We start from the raw sequence: 23,323 nt of genomic DNA, 5'->3' as shown, positions 1-23,323 counted from the left end.
TCAAGGTACTTGTCGCGTCTGTCTGCCAGCTGCCCAGGGAGGTGGCGTTTTGCAGTGCGGAGGAGTTTGGGCGCCGGGGAGAATCCCAGCTCTAGAGGCCGGTGTGAGCTCAGCGCGAGCTCAGTGCTCCGTGGTTCTGTTTCTTCCTCTGGGAAGCGGGGCGATAGCCCGGACGTGTCATCACTGGGTCAGCATTTGGTGCTGAGAGTCGGGGAAGGAGTTCAGGGGACAGGCCCGAGTCCACCCTCCGCCTCTCCGCTCCCAGACTCGACTCCCCCAGCTCCCATGTGGGGCACGGCTGGGGCTTATTTGGAATGAGGTTCATGCTTTCCTTTCTCTCTGCAGTAATAGGGCTTATATTTTCTATAGTCATGGGCATCCTTTGCTTTGTGGAATAAATGAACACTGGCACAGTTGGTCACAATATTAACAGAAAATGAATGTTACCATTTTGTTGTTGTCCGTTGCTCGGTCGTGTCCGACTCTTTGCAACCTCATGGACTGCAGCACACCAGACTTCCCTGTCCTTCATCATCTCCTGGAGCTTGCTCAAACTCATGTCCATTGAGTTGGTGATGCCATCCAACCATCTCGTTCTCTGTCGTCCCCTCCTCCTCCTGCCCTCAGTCTTTACCAACATCAGGGTCTTTTCTAATGAGTCTGCTCTTTGCATCAAGTGGCCAGTGTATTGGAGCTTCAACTTCAGCATCAGTCCTTCCAATGAATATTCAGGATTGATTTCCTTTAGGATGAACTGGTTGGGTCTCCTTGCAGTCCAAGGGACTCTCAAGTGTCTTCTCCAATACCATAGTTAAAAAGCATCAATTCTTCGGTACTCAGCCTTCTCTATGGTCTAACTCTCACATTCATACATGACTACTGGAAAAACCACAGCTTTGACTATACGGGCCTTTGTTGGCAAAGTAATGCTCCTCACCAAATCAGAGCCTAATTGGAAAGTTACGGATTGCTTCCAGAACCACCTGCTCACCTGCTTCATGTGAAATGTTGTGCTTTGTCAGTGTGTGGACATAGCACGTCCTACAGCCTCAGAGGTTTTCAGTTTTATGGCACCAGTCTACATAAAATGCATCAGGTATCTCTCTCATCAATTCTTTGCTTGAAATTCTATAAAATGAGTTCACTTCAAAGGTGGTCTTGCTTGCCTGCCTGCCTCTTTTTTCTTTCTTCCTTTCTTATCTGTATTTTATTATGTATTTTTAAAAGACAAGGACTATTTTAGAAAACATTATCATAGTATCACCTTGAAGATGAACAACAATCCCATATCATCATCAAAATATCCAGTCATTATTCACATTTTACCCAATGGGATATACATGTGTATCCTAACAAGGTCTAAGCCAAGCAGTTAGTGGATAGGGCTGAGTCTCTTTTAATCCAGAATTCCTCCTTCCATTTCTTTCATGGATTTTTCCCTTGTGATTCATTTATTGAAAAAACTAGATGTTGTGTTCAGTTGTGTTCCCCATATCCTGGAGTTTATTGGTTCTGTCTTGGGTCTGTTTCTGCTTTCCTGTAAGTTGGTGGATACAATTAGGGTCTGGATCAGACCCCAGTGTGATTGCTGAATGGGAATTTTTCCTGGGCAGTGGTGTATATACTTCTTTCCATAGGCATGTCATGTTTTGTCTTATTTTTGTGATACTAGTAGTCATAATTCATCAGGGGTTCATAATTCATATAAAAATGGTGATGTGCCAGACCTTTCATTCCTTCTTCATCTACCAGCTTGAACACCTCTGTAACAAGCTTTGTCTGCTTTTTCCATCCCCCACTTTCCCCAGAAGGCAGCCTGTAGCCATAAGTGTGCAGCAGAGAGGCTCTGGGCAAATGCAACCCTTGGCCCAGCCTCAGGCCAGGCCTGGACCAGCCTTGGTATCCCTGCTGGGATTCCTTTCAACAGCAGACCCACCAGGAGGACACAGCACATTCGAGTCACAGCATTTCCAGAAAGAATGAAAGCATGTCAGAGAAATGTGGTCCTTAAGGTAAAATTATCTGAAATCACTGACAGGCCACAGTGTCCTTCTTTCTGTGGATGACAAATCCCAGAAGGCGCTGAGCTCCCCTGGTGCCTTAACTCCTCCAGAGTAAGTCTGGGTCATCTAATCCCCCAGAATCAGATAAAGGAGGGCACTTGACGATATTTCTGATAATGATGAACAAATAATTCCAAGTTTGATGATTCCGTTTCTGTAGCAGGTTGCCCAGGTACTATTCTGACTTCTTGCTGTATTTTCCCATAAAGACAGGCTTACCCTGGATAGGGGTGGGATTTTCTGTGGTGCGGCTTTGAAACCATGCAGACTGAGCCAAGAACTCAGTGGTAGATGTAGCCTGAGCTCTGGGGGCACTGGCGCTGCTTCAATCATTTGTGTATTCCCAGTAGTTAATGCAGTGCTCATGTGGAGTGCTGCCTGACAAACGTTTCCTGTACTTCAGGGCAGTTCCCTGAGAGGGTGTAGGGGGACTCTAGCCCCTGCCTTATAACCCAGTTCAACTTGAGACAGGGCTTTCCCGAACCAAGCCTTCGTGCTTCCCTCATGTTGTACTGGGAGATGACTCTCTGGACAAACTCCCCTTTTTCCTGCCAGAGCAGTGGTTAACCTAGTCTCAAATGTAAACCAGAAGCAATCTCTCCCTGTCCCCACAGACATACCCCAGAAAATATGCAGAATAGCTTTATCAAGCCATCTGCTGAGATTTCCACATTGGGCATAAATATCACCAGTGAACCATTTCCACACTGGGAAGAGAAAACAAATACAATGAAACAGCCCCAAACTGAAAACAAGGTTTATTGCATGTGAAAGTAAGTATCAGAGTCAGGAACCATGAAAATATACATTTTGCATATTTTCTGTCCTGTTGCAGAGGAGGGAGCTCACTCTTCACTCTCGTGGACCACCATCTGGGGAGAAAATGGGCATTTCTAGTTCTGTCAGCAGAGCCTCACTTCCTGCTGCTCCCCCTCCCCACAAGCATCTGGGTGCTTGCTTGTCTGTCTCAGAGGACACGGGGTACTCCTTGGATCGCAGGCGAGTGAATACACGACCGTCTACGTGGTGGCAGTCACCCAGGCCTGAGAGCCTGGTCCTCAGAACAGCCCAGGGGTGGTCTTCCCTAGTGTCTCAGATGGTAAAGAATCCACCTGCAATGCGGGAGACCTGGGTTCGATCCCTGAGTTGGGAAGAGCCCCTGGAGAAGGGAATGGCTACCCACTCCAGTATTCTTGCCTGGAGAATTCCATGGACAGAGGAGCCTGGTGGGCTACAGTCCATGGGGTCACAAAGAGTCAGACAAGACTGAGCGACTTTCACTTAGGGACCTACACGCGGTGAGTGCGGTGACGGAGGCTGGCGGCAGAGGGCGCCCGAGAGCTCCGTTCCCACGGAGGGGCCGCTCCTTGCTCTCCAGGACAGTTTTATTGGGACTCACCGACCTGGGTTTGGCCGGACTCTTCTCCCCTGTGTGGCTCTAAGTAAATCCCAGACAGACCAATTCTAAACGAGGGTGCTCCAGCGTCCCGTCCATCTCAAAAATGTCTCCATCTCGGGGGGCTTCCTCCCCGGGAGCCACACCTCCCCTCTTCGCCCTGCCCACCCAGTGCCTCAGGACCACCTACCCGGCTGGAGGAGAAGTCTCGGGTCTTCGCGCGCAGCTTATTGACTTGAGATTCGGCAATATCGGCCCGTTCTTCAGCTTCCTCCAGCTCATGCTGAGCTTTTCGGAACTTAGTGAGATGAGCGTTGGCTTGTTCATCCTAAAATAGAGTCAAACGGGTATGAGCTGTGAGCGCCTCTCTGGAACTCCCGGGCAGAAGCAGGGCGGGTGTCGCCCTGGGGTCTTGCTGACTTACAGCCTCCTCCGCCTGCCTCTTGTAGGACTTGACCTTCACTTGAAGTTTGTCCACCAGATCCTGTAATCTCAGCACATTCTTCCTGTCCTCTTCACTCTTCAAGAGAGAACATGGGATGGCAGGTTGCCAGGAGGGGACAGGGCTGCACAAGGTCCCAGTGCCTGGGTTTCTCCCTGTCTTCTGGAGAGGACCCAGGGTGAGGTTCCCCCTTACAGAGGAAATGCCCCTGGGGTTTCCTTCCACTTGCCTGGTAAGTTAGCTCCTTGACCCTTCGCTCGTACTTCCTCAGGCCCTTAACAGACTCAGTGTTCTTCTTCTGCTCCCCCTCAAGCTCGGCCTCCAGCTCTCGGATCTGGGGGAGCACTTGGGAAGTTAGTCTGGAGCTGGAGCATGACCCAGGCAGGCTGGAAAACTCCGCTTATCATGCTGGGGTCCCTCCCGCAAGTACCCGTGTCTCCAGCTTCTGGATCTGCTTCTTCCCGCCCTTCAGGGCCAGCTGCTCAGCCTCGTCCAGGCGGTGCTGCAGGTCCTTCACCGTCTGCTCCAGGTTCTTCTTCATCCGCTCCAGGTGGGCGCTGGTGTCCTGCTCCTTCTTCAGCTCCTCGGCCATCATGGCCGCCTGAAAAGCACATCATCCCGCTGAGATGTAAACAGAGGTCAGGTGCTTGGAACTGCCAAAACCTGGGGGCCCGGAGGACTGGAGCCATGCTGCTGACAAAGGACACAGGTGACATGATGCCTGAGACCACCATGCCACCATGGGCTCTGGGCAGAGCTGCACCAGGCATGTAAGCCGGACGGTGAGACCTAGGGCTGCATGGGAAATAGTTTCTTCCCTTTCTTAAGCTGGCCCCTTTGGGACCGCCCCACCCCAAGGAAATCCCTTCTTTCATTACCAGCCCGTGAGTTATAGGACTCTGAGTCTATAACCCAGCATCACGGGTGTGGGGTCGGAGGCTAAGGGCACTGAGGTGCGGAAGGTGCAGGGCGGGGCTAATCGCGGGGTAGTGCTCTCCGCCAGCAGCAGGTGGCGCTGTGGGAACCGCGCGTCCAGGGACCGGCCTCTGGAGCAGGAAGGTGGGTGCTGGGGCCGGAAGCGGGCTTTCTGTGAGCTGACCTTAGGTGGGATCCAAACAAGGGGGGGTGTGTGTCTCGTTTTCATATTTGGAATCAGTCATACATAGAAGGGAAGAAGAGCATACCTCTCCCAGAGCATAAGACGTGAACAGAATTCCTTCTGGTCTTTTCCATCCACACTCCCTTATTTTTCATGCCCCCCTTATTAACGTGTGGAAGGGCACACTCTGATTTCTGGGGCGGGGGAGTGCTTCTAGAGCAGAACTCACACCGCATGTGCCCCGGGGAGGCCCCACCCCGTCTGATGGGAACCAGCTCGGGGCTGGAGAGAGAGGGCCTGGATGAAATGCAGGGCGGGAGGAGCCTCACGTCCGTGATGGCCTTCTTCGCTTTCTCTTCAGCGTTCCTCGCGTCCCTGCTGGCATCCTCAACCTCGCTCTGGAGCTGCGTGAGGTCGGTCTCCAGCTTCTTCTTGGTGTGGATGAGGCTGGTGTTCTAGGGCGCGGGGGACAGGGTTACCACCTGCCACGTCTGAGCCCAGGCCTGCCCCGCCTGCCCTCCGCTCACCTGGGTGTGCAGGAGCTGCACCCTCTCGTTGGCATCCAGGAGCTCCTGCTCTGCGATCTTCCTGCTCCTCTCCGTCTGCTCCAGGGTGGCCCGCAGCTCCTCCACCTCGGCCTGCAGCAGATTGGCTCTGCGCTCCACGATCGCCAGCTGCTCCTTCAGGTCCTCCTGGCCCCGCAGAGCGTCATCCAGGTGGAGCTGGGTATCCTGGCCAGACAGCAATGGAAGCGTCTGCTTGAAGTTGAGGCTAGAGGACCCTGAGCCTAGCCCATAGCTGTGTGGGTCTGAGGATGGAGAGGTCCCCCACCAGGGCGCCCGCGCACCTTCAGCTGCCCCTGGACACTCCGGAGGTGTCTGAGGGTCTCTGCGGCCTGTCGGTTGGCATGGCTCAGCTGGATCTCGATTTCGTTGAGGTCCCCCTCCATCTTCTTCTTGATCCTGATGGCCTCGTTCCGGCTCCGCACCTCGGCGTCCAGGGCGCTCTGCATCGTCTCTACAGTTCTCTGATAGTTCCTCTTCAGCTGCTCGATCTCTTCATCTTTTTCGGCCATCTTTCTATCGATTTCTGATTTCACTTGTGTCAGTTCCAGCTGGATTCGGAGGATCTTGGCCTCTTCATGCTCAAGGGCGGCCTTTGAAGAACAAAAACAAAACAGAAATGGTACCAGTGATGGGACAGAGCCTGCTACACTCTTCTCTGGGGTAAGAAAACTCCAATGGAATATTTGTAACTAACTCAACAATATTCAAAACTCTTAAAAAAAAATCCCTAACTTACCTTCAGTGCAGAAATAAAATATTTCATTGCAGTTTGTTTTTATTATACTATGAAACAATAGTAGCATTTAGATATTTCTTAGGCACTTAAGGCACTTTATAGATATTTTAAATTCATCTCAGTCTTTTGTAAAATCTCATTTTTAGACCTATTTTAACGTAAGATTTTCTCCAGCAATTTCAAGATTATTCACAGGTATTCGTCCACGTAGTTTGCTAGGAAAAGAACCAACACGAGGACTGTGACTCTGCAGACCCACCGTCACAGCGCCTGCGCCCACACTGCCTCGCTGGCATTCTGCTCACCTCTGCTTCCTCCAGAGCCAGCTGGATATCAGCCTTTTCCAGCTCGATCTGTTTCCTTGATTTCTCCAATTCATGGATGGTTTTACCACTTTCAGCGATTTGCTCTGTGAGATCTGCTATCTCCTCTGCAAAGAGAGAGGTTTGATTGCTCTTGAACTTCCACACAGGTTTCCACGCAGAGTAAGCATTAGCCAATGCTTTTAACTAGTTTATCACAGCTCTAAGGACGCTGCTTGCTGGAGACAAGATACTGGACACAGGGAGGCTCGGAAACAGGCCCTTGGTGTGGAATGCTTCCTCTGCCTGTGGTAACAGACAGGCAGATGAGATTGGGTCCTGAAGTCACGGTCCTGCAGCCTAACACTCGGGGGATAGTGTGAAGGGGGATTTTAGATAAACTGCTTACGCTCTAAATTCTTATTTTCTCGTTTCACAGTTTCAAGTTGATCTAAGGCTTCTTCGTAGGCGTTTTTCAGTTTGAAGAGCTCGGTGCTCAAGGAGCGGGACTCCTTCAGAGATGCCTCCAGCTCCGCCTGGCTCTCCTCACACTTGGTTTTCCACTCAGCGAGCACCTGCAATGCCAGGGAGAAAGGCACCTCTGTTCATGACCCCTCACCTCCAGCTTCTATCTCAGGACCCGTGTGAGTATGAACACTCTGAGAATCGGGGTCCCCTTGGCCATGTCACTTGTCTAGCCCCATGTTCCTAACTGTTGACTAACCAAGATTTCATTCCATAAGGCAATTCAAGATCAGTCACTGGTCAGTAACAACTGTCATGTCCAAAAAGCAAGTGGACCTTTGGGAAGGAATTAGCCAGGCCTCCTTTTCCTACTACGAGAATGGACCTGCACTTCTAAATATTTCATTAAAACCTCGGTTCAAATCAACCTTACTTGTCATACTGAAGGGGAGGCTGCCAGAAACTCTCCCACTAGGACCTGAGTTAGATTTCCACATCAGCCACCCAGACAGACCAGCCATTTGGGGACCAAGAATGCTTGGGGCTGGACGACACTGGATGACCCTGGAGGAGGTGGCTTGTCTCCACTGAAGTGTTTGAAGGGGACCCCCACCTGCATCCCACTCTCTTTGGTTTCGGGGGCTCAACCCAGGTCTCACTGCTCCTGGGGGAGCCAGGATTGGGCTCCCTCCTCCCACCCCGCACCTTGTCGAAGTTCCTCTGCTTCTTGTCCAGGGCGGCGGCCAGGGAGTTGGCTCTGTCCACGTCGACCATCAGGTCCTCCACCTCCGCTTGCAGCCTCTGTTTGGTCTTCTCCAAGGACGCGCACTTTGCGTTCACTGCCTCCACCTGCTCCTCGGAATCCTGGAGGCGCTGAGCCAGCTTTTTCCTTAAAACAAATGAGAAGCAGATGCTGTTTAAGCTTCAGTCCTCTTGAACATCACTATTAATCTAGCTGGAACCACTAACCTATGTGATTCAAACACCGCTTTCCTTTCATAAGCCCAGGAGAATCTCCTGTCTGCTAAAAATCAGTGATCAGTAGCCTGCCTGCCTGCCTCTAACCAAGATCACAGTCGTTTGTCTCAATGAAATGTGCTCGCAGAAGTCCTCTGCTGGCACAGAACTGCCTTAAAAGACGGTAACATTCACTCTCGAGTAGTGCTAGGGTCAGTGCCCTCTGTCATCTGATCACTTAGGAGTGTTAGATCATTTGATCATTTAGGAGTGCTCGTTCTTCTGAAGACAGAGTTGCGTACTTGGCCTCTTCCAACTCCTCCGTGCGCTGGATGGCGTCTGTCTCGTACTTGGTCCTCCACTGGGCCACCTCACTGTTGGCCTTGGACAGCGCCCTCTGCAGCTCGGCCTTGGATTCCTGCTCCTCCTCGTACTGTTCCCGCAGCAGGTCACAGTCGTGGCGGGAGGACTGCAGGGCGTGGGCCAGGGCGTTCTTGGCCTGTGGAAGTCAGGAGAGAGGAGAGGCCCAATGGATGAATGTTTCAGGCTGGGTCTGTGATGCAGTGCAGATGTGTTCCCGCTGTCATCACCTATGAATGAAGTTGCCTTTTGTTTCTGTAGGTGGTACATAGAGAGTAGATCAGGGAGCATTCCCTCAGCTTTGTACCTTGCTCTCTTCCTCTAACTGCCTCTTGAGCTCTTCTATTTGCTGGGTAAATGCTTGCTTGCTTCTGGAAAGTTGCGATACTGTGCTCTCCTTTTCCTCCAACTGACGACTCAGCTCACCTGTGTCCAGAAGGAAAATATTTTTATTTCACCCGTCTATTCACTCATTCACACATTCCGACTGTGTGTAAGGCACTGTGCTGAGATCGGGGGGTGAAGGCACGTGTCCATGACAAGGAAGCTGAGCACACACCCTGGTGAGACACTGTTGTAAACTTCTAGAGGGTGCTCGGGGAGCAGGGGGTGTTCCGAGCCCCTCCTCACTCCTCTCTCGTTACTGCACTCTCAGTGCTCACCTCCTCCAGGGCACTCTGAATGGCTCTTTGTAGGTTATTCTGATTGCCTCTCTCCTAAAAATCTGCTTCCCTAGAAGTCCTCCCCAAACAAATCCTGCCTTTGGTTTTAACCAGCTGTCTTGGGTAGGTATCCGGGAGGCACTGCCCCTCCCGTTCCCCGGCACTCACCAGCCTCCGTCTGCAGCCGGGACTTCTGGGTGCTCAGCTCACTCAGGCTCCTCTGAATCTCCTCGTTCTTGCCCCGGGCCTCGCTTAACTGGTCCTCCAGGGTGCGGCAGATCTTCTCCAGATTCGCCTGCAGGGTAGGGAAGGGGAGAGAGCTGAGTCCATGCTCAGGTGTGGAGGGCCAACGGTGTCCTTCACCCAAGGATGAGCCCCCTGCCTCCCACCCCGAACCTTAGACTTGGACACGCTCTCCACATTGCTGCCCAGGTCGTCGAGCTCCAGCTTGAACTCGCTCTTCTCCTTCTCCAGCTTCTGCTTGACCCTCTGCAGGTTGTCGATCTGCTCCCCCAGCTCGGCCACACTGTCCGTGTGCTTCTTGCGAAGAGCGGCCACCATGGCCTCATGCTGCAGGGTGGCCTCCTCCAGGTCCCGGCGCAGCTTCAGGAACTCGGCCTCCCGCTTCTTGTTCAGCTCGATCTGGGTGGACGTGACGCCCCCCGCCTCCTCCAGCCGCTCGCTCAGCTCCTCCAGCTCCCGGGCATAGTCGCTGCGCTGCTTCTCCGTCTTGGCGCGGGTCGCCCTCTCGGCCTCGATCTCTTCTTCCAGCTCCTCGATCCGGGCCTGTGCAGGCAGGCCATCCCCGGGAGAATCCTGACTCCCAGTGTCAAGAACAGGCTAGCTTCCCCTCCCATTAGACCAACCAAGTCTTGGGCTGCTCCCGGAGCAATACCAACACTGCGAATTTTCCCTGACATGAACCTTTCCTGCCCAACCTGGGCATTATCCTGCAGCGGCTGATAATGAGTATCCAACACTCTGACTACGGGTTGATATGAAATACTTCAGTTACGTGTTTTGTTTAAATTGTGGAAAAACTGTTCATTGCTACTGTCAGCCTGGACAGAGACGAGAGGCCCACGGTCCTGCCCCTTGCTCTGATAACACATAGCAGACTTGCCAGCTCACCATGTGTGACCGAGTGTGAAAGCAAAGTTCCAAGCACCCCCTACCTGAAGCTCTTTGATTTTCTTCTGAAACTGCAGGCCCAGAGTCTGTTCATCTTCCACTTTGCTTTGCAGTTGACAGTACTCAAAATCTTTCCTGTGAAGGGAAACACAGAACGTGTGAGGACCAGACACCTGGGCACTGGAAACCTGAGCACAGTGGTGTCAGGGCGCACTTCTTGAGCCGCTCATCCAGCTGCTGCTTGTCGTTCTCCAGATCCAGGATGGACTCCTGGGCGAGCTTCAGGTCTCCCTCCAGCTTCCTTTTGTTCCTTTCCAGGTCTACACGGAGCTTCTTTTCTTGTTCCAGGGAGCTTTCCAGCTGCAAAAGGCACCATCTCCTTTTAAGAACAAATACTTTGCACCATGGGTGTCCCAGGGGCTCTTCCTGCCCTGAACCCAGGCCTCCCAATTGGCATCCTTCACTTACATCATCCACCTGCTGTTCCAGTTTGCTCTTGATTTTGCTTAAAGAATTGACTTTGTCCTCTTCTGCTTGCAGGTCATCCAGGGTCTGCTGGTGGGCCTCCTGGAGGACCTTCTTCTCTCTGGTTAACTTTGCAATGGTTTCATCCAACCCGGCGAGTTCTTCAGTGAGGTTTTTAACCTAAGAAGATGCCACAGGCAATTGTAAGAAAAGATCAAGTTGGGTTTGTACTGACCGTATCAGTGGAAAGACCCACAAGGGTGTACCTTATTTTCTGTGGCGTGTTTCTCCTTCTCAACCTTGGCCAGTGTCAGCTCAAGGTCATCTATGTCTTTCTTCAGTTCCGAACACTCGTCCTCCAGTTTCCTCTTCTTGGCCGTTAGCTCAGCATTCATCTCTTCCTCATCCTCAGCTCTCTCTGTCACCTCCTTGATCTTAGCCTCAAGCTGGAATTTGGCCTTGATCAGCTGATCACATCTTTCCTCTGCATCCAACAAGTTTTCACTTTCCTTTAAAAAAAAATAAAAGAATCATGATTTCCTTTAATGGTTTAAAGGTAAAGTTTGTGACATTCCAGTATTTTGTTAAATGAGTGAATTTGAACAAACTCCAGGAGATGGTGAAGGACAGAGAGGAGCCTGGCGTGTTGCAATCCATGGGATCGCAGAGAGTCAGACACAACTCAGCAACTGAACAATAACAAAGTATTTTGTTATAAATAGAATCCTTTATGAAACATACCCAGTAAAAAGCAAAAATCCCACCCAAAATCCAGTTTTCTTAGATAATCAAATCTAGGAGAAAAAAATTTAAATTCCTAGACACATACAGCTTGTACTTGCAGCTGCAGGTCATTCTTCTCTTGTACTAGAGTCACCAGTTTTTCCTCCAGTTCCTTCCTTTTTGCCTCTGACTTGGCCAGTTCATCCTTGGTTTTCTGGAACTCTTCCTTCATGGTGGCCATCTCCTTCTCCGTCTCTGCACTCTTGAGAAGGGGCTTGATTTTGAAAAAGAGTTTCATCCAGGGCCAGTGCTTGACGTTCATGAAGGCTCGGATGTTGTACTGGATACAGAAGATGGACTCCCTGAAAACACAACATCAGTTATTTCTGAGAGAGGCTCCCCACTTCTCCCAGAGAGCTCAGATCTGAGCACAGACCCCACTCGACCTTCTCTGCACCATCTTCTGGAATTCCACGCGCATGAGGAACCCTCTGCACACGGCCTGCGTCCGGGTGATCAACTTGGCCAGGCGGTCATCCCGCATTTCCTCCAGGGTTCCCAGCAAGCCGGCCTTGAAGAACACCTTGAGGCGAGACGGATGCCCTGGGTCAGTTTTCTGGAGGAGTCTCTCAGGGACCACAGGCCGGTGTCTGTTGGAACTGACACAGTACCTTGGTGTGTCCAAACTTGTACTGAGTGTGGTCGATGTCAATGGATGCCAGCAGCTTTTCACACGCCTTCTTACTGTCGATGAACTGCCCCTCAGGGATGGCACTGGCATTCAGCACTCGGTATCTGCCATGTGGACACAGAAACATCGTAGGCTGTTAGCAAAGACGTGAACTTTGGAAGCCAGTCCAGGCCTCTCTTCCAAGAGGCAAGAAGGCCAAGGTCCTGAGAGGGAAGGAAACTTAGCCTTGGTCACAGGCCAAAAAGTGGCCTGAAATCTAGGCCTCCCGACTCTTCTCTGCCATGTCCTTTTCTGCCACGTTGTGTATCAGAGAAAGCCCTGAGAAAGTGTGGGAGAAAGAAGCATGTATACCTTGACCACATGGTGGTTAAATCATATTCCATGGAGCCCACAGCTGTTCAGTATTTTTCCCTCTCCAATTCTAGCATTTACACACCTCCTCAAGAAACAAATGGAACATTTCTATTACACATCCATGTTCAGTTCCTAAGTCATGTCCAACTCTTTGCAACACCATAGACTGCAACCTGCTAGGCTCCTCTGTTCATGGGATTCTCCAGGCAAGAATACTGGAGTGGGTTGCCATGCCCTCCTCCAGGGGATCTTCCCCACCCAGGGATCAAACCAGAGTCTCCAGCAATGGGCAGGCAGGTTCTTTACTGCTGAGCCACTGGGGAAGCCCTCTTACTACGCACCTCTGTTTGAAGTCCCCGTAGAGGATCCTGTTGGGGAAGCCCTTCCTGCAGATGCGGATGCCCTCCAGCACCCCGTTACACCTCAGCTGGTGCAGGACCAGGCTGTGCTCCATGGCGCCTGAGAGGAGAAGCAACGTCAGCTTCACACAGACTCTGCTAAAACCTGACCTGAGCACTGCCTCCAGAGCTGGCGGGCGTCTCACCTGGGGTTTTGGTCTCATTGGGAATTATACAGCGCACAAAGTGAGGGTGCGTTGTTCTTAAATTTGACATCAACTTGTTCAGGTTTTCCTAAAAGAGAAAGATTCAATTTGACAGTGAGCAGACTGTAGGCTTTTACAAACACAGAGATACAGTGTAACAGAAAAAGATATTTTAAACTTCTTGTGAATTCTAGTAAAGGTCTTATTTAACTCTTTTCAAAAGGTCTTTCAGTAGTCCATTTGGCAAGAAGTGTAGGCAAGTAACTGATAAAACAGTCTTTTGCTTCACAGTAGCCAGAGACTAGCCAAATACAGGCTGCCTGCAGAGCTAACTCAGGGGAACTATCCGGCTCCACTGGGCACCTGAGATGCTACCGCCTTGTGTTTCAGGCAAGTCAGAAAGTTCATTCTGAGGACTCGCCTCCCAGACCACCCAGCCAGTTGCGTGTAAGATGGCAGTTAAACTCTGGTCCTCCATTTGTTAGCACTCATCTACATGTCATACCACCACTCTCCTAAGTAACAGTAAGCAGATTAAGATCACATCACTATTTTTGAATAGACCAAGTTCAGCATCTCTACATTGCTCATTTTGAGATGACTTAAACCAATTACAAGCAAATAAACTTCTATCTTTTTTACCCTGAAAAGGGCAGAGACGGTTTGGAAGGAAGAACCCTTTTTCTTGGCAACTTTCTTCTTTCCGCTGTCAGCTGAAAGAAAAGATGATGTGTGGTGTTAGCAGCCCTCCAGAGCTGTTTCCTTTGTGGGCTGAGTTGGGGGAGAAGTGTGGATTCGAGGCAGCCTGGGAGTCTGTTACCGTCCGCGGTGGTGAAGGTGGCGTAGAGGTGCGCCAGGAGCCTGTTGGAGGACTTCTGGTACAGCCCAACCACCGTCTCGTTCAGAGGGTCCTTGTTCTTCTCCAGCCAGCCCGAGACACTGTAGTCCACGGTGCCCGCATAGTGGATCAGGGAGAAGTGGGCCTCGGCTCTGCCCTTGACCACCTTGGGCTTCTGGAAGTTGGCAGACTTGCCCAGGTGCTGGTCATACAGCTTGTTCTTGAAGGAGGTGTCTGTGGCCTTGGGGAACATGCACTCCTCTTCCAGGATGGAGAAGATGCCCATAGGCTGAACCAAGGCAGAATGCACACGGGGTGAGTGAGTGTGAGCTGCAGTGACAAGCATCATGCCTGTGAGGGGCGGTTAATGAGCACACATGGCAGGTACCTTCTCAATGAGTTCGATGCAGGCAGCCAGGTCCATCCCGAAGTCGATGAATGTCCACTCAATGCCTTCCTTTTTGTATTCCTCCTGCTCCAGCACAAACATGTGGTGGTTGAAAAACTGTTGCAGTTTCTCGTTGGTGAAGTTGATGCACAGCTGCTCCAGGCTGTTATACTAACATCAAAACACAATGTCCACACGGAAGGTTAGACTGCTTTCAAAGTCAAAGACCCACCAACCTTTCTCCTCCTCCTCGTCTCGGGCTCCCAGCAGTTCAACTCCGCTTTCAGGTGTGGTCACATTCTTGGGCTCAGCTCACATCACGTCTTAGAGTTTTCTCCAGAACTCGAGCTGGAAGATACCTCTCCCTCTCCTAAGTCCACGGGATGGGCCTCTCCTGGGCCCTGACCATAGTTTGCCTTATCTGTATAGTTGGTCTTCTGTGTACTTACATATTTCTCATCATCATCTACAAACTACAAGCTCATCTATTATTCACCTGCAAGTCTTATACCTGGTAGACATTGACAGCATGCTCTAATGGGTGTACATGCTTCTACCTGACCCACCCTCCATCTAGTGCTCCTCCCAGAGATGATACGGGCTGACAGGTGGCTGCCTGGACATCTTTCCTGTGATCCTGAGAACCAGCACCCCCCCCCCCCACAAAGCCACCTGAATATCGGGAACGCAAACCTCGAAGATCTCAAAGCCTGCGATGTCCAGGACGCCAATGAAGTGCTGCCTCGGCAGCTTGGTGTCCAGCTGCTGGTTGATGCGGGTGACCATCCACAGGAACAACTTCTCGTAGACGGATTTGGAGAGGGCGTTCACGGCGTGGTGCACCTGTGTCGGGCGTCAGCACCTGGGTGGAGTCTGTGGGCAGTAGCCATCGGTGCCTGCATCCCTTCCCAGCCTCCTAGCAGTCACTTACCTGATCCACGGTCTGGCCCTTGGTAACATACTCATTCCCAACTTTCACTCTGGGGAAGCATAAAGCTTTCAGGAGGTCCGAAGAGTTCAGGCCCATCAGATAGGCTGTCTTGTCAGCCACTGGCAGGAAAGAAGGCCAGTTACCAGGGAAACCCCAGATAAGTGGCAAAGCCAAAGAACCCCTCTGAAAATCCTCCAGATGTTTCAAGGCTCAGCTCAGCTCGTCTCCGTGTGTTTACATTACGTGACTCTAAACTGCTCACCTGTGGGCGCTAAATTACTCAGAGAATATGATGGGCTTTGTGAAAAGGCAGTACTGGGTTCCAGAAAACCCTGGTCACTCCTCACTGCGTCTGAAGCAGGACCACTCGAGTGACTCAGCAGACAGGGCAGTAGCCTGTCGGCCTCTGAGCCCCGTCGAGGTTCTTCTCTCCAGGGGGAGGAAGGATTGGTCGCTTTCAAGGGAGGCCCCCAGCTCTGGTGCATACCCCAGCAGGTGATGTGGTACCTTCTGTGCCATCCGGCTCTGCCTGCTCCTCCCGCTGCTTCTGTTTGAACTTCATGTTCCCGTAGTGCATCACGGCGCCTGTCAGCTTGTAGAGCCCAGATTTCTCCTCGGGGGTGAAGCCCAGGATGTCAATGGCACTCTGGCGTTGCAGGAGAGCGTGTCAGCCGGCTGACCTCAGTGATGGAGGAGGAGCCCCCCAGCACACACACATCCTTCTCCCTGATCTACTTACATCCGTGGCCAGCAGCTCCTCGGCGTCGTCAATGCTGGCCACCAGGATCTCACCCTGGCTGATGAAGGGGTAGTCGTAAGGGTTGGTTGTGATGAGCAGCAACTCTGCAATGACGACCGGTTAGAGGGGGTCACATGGATGCAAAGGAAACATCCCCCTGGGGCTAAACAGCCTCTCGTACTCAGGCTGCGGCCGAATAGAAAGCCCAGGGAAGACTCTGCACCCACCCCGGCCACACAGGGCACAAACTCCAGAGAGAACATTTGAACGCTTTTGCTTTGTGTGCAGACAGCACAGATCCATGTCGGTTGGGAAAGATTAACCAGGAAAACAGGCTGAGTGTGCGCCAGAGGGCCCTCTGTGGACACAGAGAGCCCATGGAGGGAAGCCCAGGTGGTTTGGTAGAATCGTCGTCTTTTCCAAAACCTGGTGAGAGCTGCAGCCTGTTTCCAGGATTGGGCCCAGAATGCTGAGCAGACATAGGCAGAGAGCAGAGAAGGGCATGGGGCCCCTGTTAGGTGCCAAATGGAAAGCGGGGTGGACATCCACCCGCTGTCGGTTCCTCTGCCTTGGCGCGGGCCTCAGCATTTGGTGGAAGGTTGGTTTTGTGGCTGACCACCAGGGGGCATCAGAGGACCACTAAACGCTAAGTCGTTCAGCCCGTTTCCATGAACCAGAGCTGAAGGCAATTGTGCCTCATTCTTTTTCGGTCCACGGGATTGCATTTCTCAGATTGGCACATCACTGTCAAAACAGCCACACCCCATTTCTAAAACAAATTTCCTCTGCGAGGAGGCACAACTCTCTTCACTCCACTCACCTAAGAGCTGACAGGCCCCAGACCAGCCCCTCTGGGGGCATCCTTACCTATGAGCTCGGGCTTCTTATTGGAAAGAATCTGGTAGAAGATGTGGTAGCTTCTCTCAGCCTTCAGCTGGAAGGTCACTCTTGATTTTTCCAGCAGATCTAGGAATGCAAACACAGGAGTGTTTTCCAAACTGTTCCCCTGATGTCCCAAAACATCTGATCCTAGGAATCTACTTACATGTTTCAATATCTGCAGAGGCCAGCTTCCCCGTGGTACCAAAATGGATGCGGATGAACTTGCCCTGTCAGGGAAGGGAGACCAGGTGACCTGACTGCAGGTGCTCCTACCCACCGGGGACATGGAACAGAGCCTTCTTCCCCAGGAGCTTGCAGCTAAGTGTCCTTATCGCCTCTCCCCTGCTTTGCCGTGCCTTCCTCCATCCCCTTCTTCCACACTGCATCCACACGCCACCCCAGTCAGTCAGCAGAGTCACGTTCTGTTCAAGATGCAAATCAAACCGTATCACTTCCCTCTAACAGGATCCTGACTTCTGGAATGAAACCAGACCCTTCTCCTGGCCTGCGCGCTCCCAGGCTCCAGGTCCCTTCCCACTGCCCCGCCTCATCTCGCAGAGCCTGCCTCACTCAGACCCCCTGGAGATCCCTTGACTCCACCAGTCCCCTCCCTGCCTCTGCGACTGTGTCCCTCCTCACCCTGTGGATCTCGGGTTCACAGCCAGCCCCCCCGGGAGGGCGCCCCGCCGGCCCAGTCTAAAGGACACCCGGCCCCCTTTACCGCCCCGTCTACGAGGAACCGTCAGACTGTCCTGTGGGCTTGTCTCCTCCTCCTCTCATTGTCCACCCCCAGGGCTGGAGGTTCCTGGAAGCAGGGGTCGTGCCTCCTCGCTGGCCTTGCAGGACACCCCAGCTTGACCCAGCAGACTCACAAAGCGGGACGAGTTGTCATTCCTCACGGTCTTGGCATTCCCGAAGGCCTCCAGCAGTGGGTTGGCGCTGATGATCTGGTCTTCCAGCGTCCCCTGGAGCAGGGAGTCAGGGCAGGAAGCACCGTGTGAGGGTGAGCTCCAATGCCCCTCCACCCTGGCTGACACCAGTCCCTCCCCCATCCCCTGCTTTCCAACCTAGGGCCCAACCACACCATCAGCACCTCACTCAGAGCCCTGTCGCCATGTCGTGTTTGGCTCTGGTTGGGTATCTTGACATAAACCTCCTTTAACCCTTCAGGTTCTCCATTCTCCAGGTGGTGAGGTCACCTGGGTTCACACCATACTGCTGGGATATATTCGTTTTGAAAGGCAAGTGGACGCTACACTTCCTGCAGGTGGTGTGTGTGACTCTGGTGTATGTCAGCTTGACTTTTCTTAGCGGAGCCTTAGAGCTTGTCTTCTTGGCAATCACAGGCTCTGGTCCTGTGAGATCACCCATGCGCTGGGTCGTCTAGAAGAGCCGGCTGTCCTGTGAGATTTTCAACCCTGCCAGCACTCCTTCCCCGAGGAGATGGGTATCTCCCACCCCACACACAGCCTGTGCCTCCTCACTCTGAAGCTAAGACGAGCGTTGGCAGCGGAAGCAGAGCCAGCCTGTCGCCTCTCCTTACCCTCATCTTGGAGTCCTTCTTCTTGGCGAGGTCCCCAGTTGCTGCAATTGTTGCAAAGTACTGGATGACCCTTTTGGTGTTCACAGTCTTTCCTGCCCCGGATTCTCCACTATTCGGAGCGATCGAAAGAGAGAGGAGGAGAAAAAGAGTCCTGTGAGTGTAAACGGCCTCCTCCGCCACATCAGATGTGAGATTCCCAACAAAGAGGAGACCACCCCGAGAGACAAGGGCCCTGGGAGGCCGGCGCCACTGGAGCCTGGACGGGGAGCCCTGCTCCCCGAGGCCTCACGCGCCTTCTGGCCTGTCCCCCGTCCATCTCTGCATCACAGACTTTGTTCAGTACTTTCTCTCTGACAGAACAAAGCAAGTGGCCTCTTCCCCTTCTGCCCTGGGGACAAGTAGCCACAGCTGTGAAAATGCTGTACACCCTGGATACTCACGTGATCAGAATAGACTGGTTTTCACGATCTGCCAAAGGGAAAAATAAAATAGGGTTGATGGTATTATAAAACGAACTTTCTCAACTTAAATGTCCATCTACAGAGGAGTGGATTAAGAAGATGTGGTACATACATACAATGGAATATCACTCAGCCCTAAAAAGGAATGAAATGATGCCATTTGCAGCAACATGAATGAACCTAAAAATTACCATACTAACTGAAGTAAGTCAGACAGAAAGACAAATACCATATATCACTTATGTGTGGTTATATGATACAATTGAACTTAGTTAGAAATTAGAAACAGACTCACCTAGAAAATAAACCTATGGTTACCAAAGGGGAAGAGGGGTAGGGGAGGAATAAATCAGGATTTGGGGATTACCAGATACAAACTACTATATATAAAACAAATAAGGTCCTACTGTATAACACAGGGGACTGTATTCAATATTCTATAATAAACCATAATGGAAAAAAATCTGAATATATATATATGTATCTAAATCACTCTGCTGTAAACAAGAAGTTAACACAACATTGTAAATCAATTATATTTCGATCAAGAATTTTTAATAAAAATAAAAAGAGCTCCCAGTTCTCCGCGTCTCCAGCAGTCAGAGTTCACTGCACAATGGCTCTGTTTCGTCCTACGTGGGAGCTCAAAGAGACTCCTCCTTGAGAATACGGATCAAAGAGGTTAAGCCCCTGCTTACAGCCAGCCACTGGCTGCCGATCGTATTAGGTTGAACCATATGAAACTATCAGTCTTTGTTTTGGGCCCACAAAAACGTCAGTTTCACATGAGGTAACCCATGCTTGCATTAAATCCAAGCTTCTCACCCAGGCCTGCAAGGCCCTGAAATCTCTGACCTCTTTCTTTTTTTTCAGCACCTCCACCCAGTCGTGCGGAGGCTGCACACTAGAAGGACGGCTGATTCCAGACTTGCAGCCTCCCTGAGCCCTGCCCGCCTCTCCAGGCTCCCCCCCTAGACACCTACCTGTGAGCATGAACTGATAGGCGTTGTCAGAGATAGAGAAGATGTGGGGCGGGGCCTCCTGGCGCTTCTTGCCGCGGTAGCCCTCCACCACCTCGGGGTTGTACACCGGCAGCCACTTGTAGGGGTTGACGGTGACACAGAAGAGGCCTGAGTAGGTCTGTGGGGGCATAAAATATACAAATTTATGTACATATGGGTGTGTGCATATAAAACCCTCCCCCTTTGTTATTTCACTTTTCTGAGAAACTTGTAAAGGAGGCAAGATCCGATTTCTCTCTAAGGGTGAGGCAGCTGAGACTCGAGGCGTGCAGTGACCATCCGCAGCTGCTGGGTGACAGCACCAGGACCCGGCCTCAGCCCACCCCTCCTCCGGTCCCCTCCTGGGCCCACTCATCTCTCACTTTCTCATCCTCCATCACTCTCGTCTCCCTTTCTTCATTCCCCCTCTTTTGTTGAATGACCTCAGTTCAGTTCAGGCGCTCAGTCGTGTCCGACTCTTTGCGAACCCATGAACTGCAGCACGCCAGGCCTCCCTGTCCATCACCAACTCCGGGAGTCCATTGAGTTGGTGATGCCATCCAATGGCCTCGTCAAACACTAATCCTAAAGCCCATCCCCCCATGAGCATCTCCACCCCACCCCACCCCAGGAGCCCGCAGACGTGGGCACTGACGTAGATCATCCAGGAGGTGTAGCGGTCCTTGAGGTTGTACAGCACGGCCGGCTCGTTCAGGTGCGTCAGCATGGCCATGTCCTCGATCCGGTCGAACTTGGGGGGGTTCATCGCGTACACGTCCTCTGGCTTCACCACCAGCGTCTGCAAGGGAAGGGGGACGGTGCACACCTGGGCTTCTCTGTGCGCAGGTGTGTCTCCACGCCCAGACCAGGAGGGGGCGCTGGAGGCAAGGCCCGTCTGACGGGGAGGGAGGCGGGGCTGGGGCGGCTCATGGTGGAGGAGATGGAACGGGTTCGGTTCTGAGACCCGCGCTTTTGTTTTTTTCCGTCTCCAGTGGCCTGAAGTGAGGGAAGGGTAACAGAAAGGAGAGGAAGGTCTCGGGGGGATTCGGGGAGGAGGAGGCAGGTCCAGGAGCCAGCGGCAACTCCTCAGCTGGGTCATGCTGGCTGGGCCAAAACCTTGTTCAAGCGGCTCAAGGGTCTTTGCCGTCTACTTAGAGGGCACGGCAGGTGGATGGCATCCCCGAGGCAGGGACAGAGAGGAGGAGACCGGTGGCATGGATCTCCAGGCCAGCAGCTCAAGTCATCCTGAGCTCCCTGAAAGCAGCTCCCAGCCCCCACCCTGCATCTCGACCGTTCACCCCCACCTGCCTGAGCTGTGAAAGGGCCCAGTGTCCGGGGCGAGGTGGGCAGCCTTGCAGGACCTGGCATCATGGCATGGAGCTCACCTTCCGTTCTCCCACCCTCCGCTCACCCCCTTCCTGTCTGAGACCTCTGTTGCAGATGGTGGTTTTCCCGGCCCTGCCTCTGAGCCAGGTGGTGGGGAAACCTGCCTTCAAGCAGGGGTTCACTAAAACCATCCAGGCCTCAGCCTTCCAGTGAGGTGAGGGACTGGACATCTTGGACTGTCCCCCACCAGGTCTAGCTTCTGTGCTCCCTGCAGCCTCGGACGCCATTCCCCACTCCGTCATCTGAAATGTACCGAAAGCTGCCCTTGAGCCTCAGGACTTGGAAGGTGGTTTCAATGGGTGGTTTCCATGCTGTTTTCTTTCACATCCATGATACTATTTCCTTTACTACTCTCATTTGGATCCCCACCCCCATTTTATTTTAACCTTTCTTAGAACATTTCTGGATTCTTCTGGTCTAAATTCCAGACAGTTGGGATGTCCAGAATTCCTCCCAGCACCCCCATGCTAGCCTGGGCAGGAAGGAATGGGCTACACTGCTCACTGCCTTCATGATATGGGGACGCTGCTACTTAAGTCAAGCTTGTGGTCCACTAGGGTCCCTGACCCGCTTTCCTTACTTCCTTACATACTATCACCAGAAGAATCAGGGGGAAACCTAGGCTCCCAAAGGAGAGTGCTCTGAAGGAGGCCGTCCTCTTGTTGGACTCCCAACTCCACACCCTTGGGACACACACGGCTGGTCCCCGCTGACCTAGAGTGACATGAACATCAACAAAAGCACTGGAACATGAATTGCTTTGGCCAGCCGCAGGCAGGTGGTTCTCCGATCATGCAACCTGAGGCCAGTATTCACTCTGCTTTCTCTGAGGACACCTGGGAGGTATGCACATGTGGAGAGGGCCAGGTGTGGGGCAGACGCACAGACTGGGCAGCCAGGGGAGCAGACAGAGGGCCAGAGGCTTGCAGAGGGAGTGGATGGGGCTTACCCTGTTGTCTTCAGTTTCCACCGTGACCTTCCCGTCCTGGGTGCTCTTAATTCTCCCCTTGGCATACTCTTCCTTAGAGTCAACCACGAAGCAGTAGGTCTTGGCATCAAAGGGCTGGTTCTGAGCCTCGATCCTCTCCTTTTCCGACTTCCGGAGGAAGGGAGCGGCAATGCCGAACACTTCCATTTCGGTGTCGCTACTCATGGTGTTGGCTGGGGGATGAACCCACCAGGTCAGCCCCCTACCCCCGACTCTAGCCCTGCCCCAGTGGGAGCCCACCAAGGTGGGCCAGGAGCATCTGATTTTTCCCATCCACCCCCTGGGAAAAATCAAATGCACACGTATTTATTGTGCCAACTCTGTGCAAAGGGCATGGAGTAGATGCTACCCAAGCTGCCCCATCCAGCAGGGCTCAGAGGGGTGAAGGAACCCAAGGGAGGGGGCAGCTCTTGGGACTCAGTTTCCTTTTCTGAAAAGTCTAGGTGTTACCAAGGGGAAATTTAAAAATAAACACCATCAGAAATAAACACCATTCTTCAAAGAGAGTGTGCTAAATGGCAAACAGCTAAGGAATCTGGGGACTGTTTTGATTCAAGGTGGCCACCTCCTCACACGAGCAAACTGGCTTTTGCTTCCTTCAGTTCTGTTCTGAGAACAGAGGTGGCTGGCATCTGACTTCAGCATCTGCTGAGACCCTCTGCCCAGCCTGCCCTGTCCTGGTCTAAGCTCCACGGGCTCTTGCCCCCCAGGCCACTGGAAGCAGGAGGAACCGGACCCTGGAGACTTCTGAGGCAAGGGGCCCAACCTGCTTCCTCACCTGAGAGTCACACCCACAGGAGGACAGCGGACAACAGCAGCCGTGGGAATCAGACCTGCGGTAAATATGCAAAAAGAAAGCTCAGGACATCCGAATGTGTGGTTCAGTTCTGAATCGGGTCTTGAATTAACCAAATAAGGGGAAAGGACTAATAACTTAAAAAGAGTCTTACCCCGGAGACAGGTTGGAAGAACAGATGGGATGTGACCTACAAGTGATTCATAAATGTAGTCAAACCCCCAGCTGCCCCCACACCTGGCTCCCGCCAGCCCACTAACACACCCTCCTTCAGTGCCTCTCCTTCAGAACAAGGCAGGGACAGCACCTCCGTTGAAAAGGCCTGTGGTTCCAGCCTAGGATCAGGCCTCCTCTGACTTCTGCGAACAGGGAGAAGTCTCAGATTGGCAAACTGACACAAGCCGTTGAGGCCTT

The 23,323-nt window shown here is 52.4% G+C and overlaps 1 protein-coding gene across 1 annotated transcript; it reads right to left on the bottom strand.

Moving 5' to 3' along the window:
- Positions 1 to 2,806: 2,806 nt before the first annotated feature.
- Positions 2,807 to 23,101, bottom strand: LOC136149534 (myosin-3). Its single transcript, XM_065909880.1, has 41 exons — positions 23,064 to 23,101; positions 22,892 to 22,946; positions 22,075 to 22,286; positions 20,395 to 20,538; positions 19,722 to 19,878; positions 18,718 to 18,745; positions 18,278 to 18,386; positions 17,607 to 17,699; positions 16,898 to 16,961; positions 16,720 to 16,818; positions 15,853 to 15,956; positions 15,621 to 15,759; positions 15,114 to 15,232; positions 14,876 to 15,025; positions 14,183 to 14,353; positions 13,777 to 14,083; positions 13,599 to 13,669; positions 12,957 to 13,044; positions 12,754 to 12,871; positions 12,039 to 12,162; positions 11,814 to 11,950; positions 11,474 to 11,729; positions 10,911 to 11,153; positions 10,648 to 10,824; positions 10,394 to 10,539; positions 10,224 to 10,314; positions 9,445 to 9,834; positions 9,217 to 9,343; positions 8,694 to 8,812; positions 8,329 to 8,525; positions 7,775 to 7,958; positions 7,014 to 7,179; positions 6,608 to 6,732; positions 5,848 to 6,156; positions 5,528 to 5,731; positions 5,330 to 5,455; positions 4,332 to 4,502; positions 4,131 to 4,235; positions 3,884 to 3,979; positions 3,650 to 3,787; positions 2,807 to 2,935 (listed from the first exon to the last, which is right to left on the bottom strand). The coding sequence occupies exons 3-41, from the start codon at positions 22,276 to 22,278 to the stop codon at positions 2,909 to 2,911; spliced, it is 5,823 nt and encodes a 1,940-aa protein (XP_065765952.1). The 5' UTR covers positions 22,279 to 22,286; positions 22,892 to 22,946; positions 23,064 to 23,101; the 3' UTR covers positions 2,807 to 2,908.
- Between the last annotated feature and the right edge of the window lie 222 nt (positions 23,102 to 23,323).

This window comes from Muntiacus reevesi, chromosome 18, assembly GCF_963930625.1.
Source record: "Muntiacus reevesi chromosome 18, mMunRee1.1, whole genome shotgun sequence".
NCBI classification, from domain to species: Eukaryota; Metazoa; Chordata; class Mammalia; order Artiodactyla; family Cervidae; genus Muntiacus; species Muntiacus reevesi.
Note: the sequence above shows the minus strand (reverse complement) of the source record. Positions and strands in the feature narration are given on the sequence as shown.

Excerpts from the sequence above, each read along its gene's own strand:
- LOC136149534 (XM_065909880.1), bottom strand. The coding sequence starts at position 22,278 with ATGAGTAGCGACACCGAAATGGAAGTGTTCGGCATTGCCGCTCCCTTC. Across the intron at positions 13,670-13,776 it reads CACCTTCACCACCGCGGACG|CTGACAGCGGAAAGAAGAAA; the intron begins GTAACAGACTCC and ends CTTTTCTTTCAG. Across the intron at positions 11,730-11,813 it reads CAGAAGATGGTGCAGAGAAG|GGAGTCCATCTTCTGTATCC; the intron begins GTCGAGTGGGGT and ends TTGTGTTTTCAG.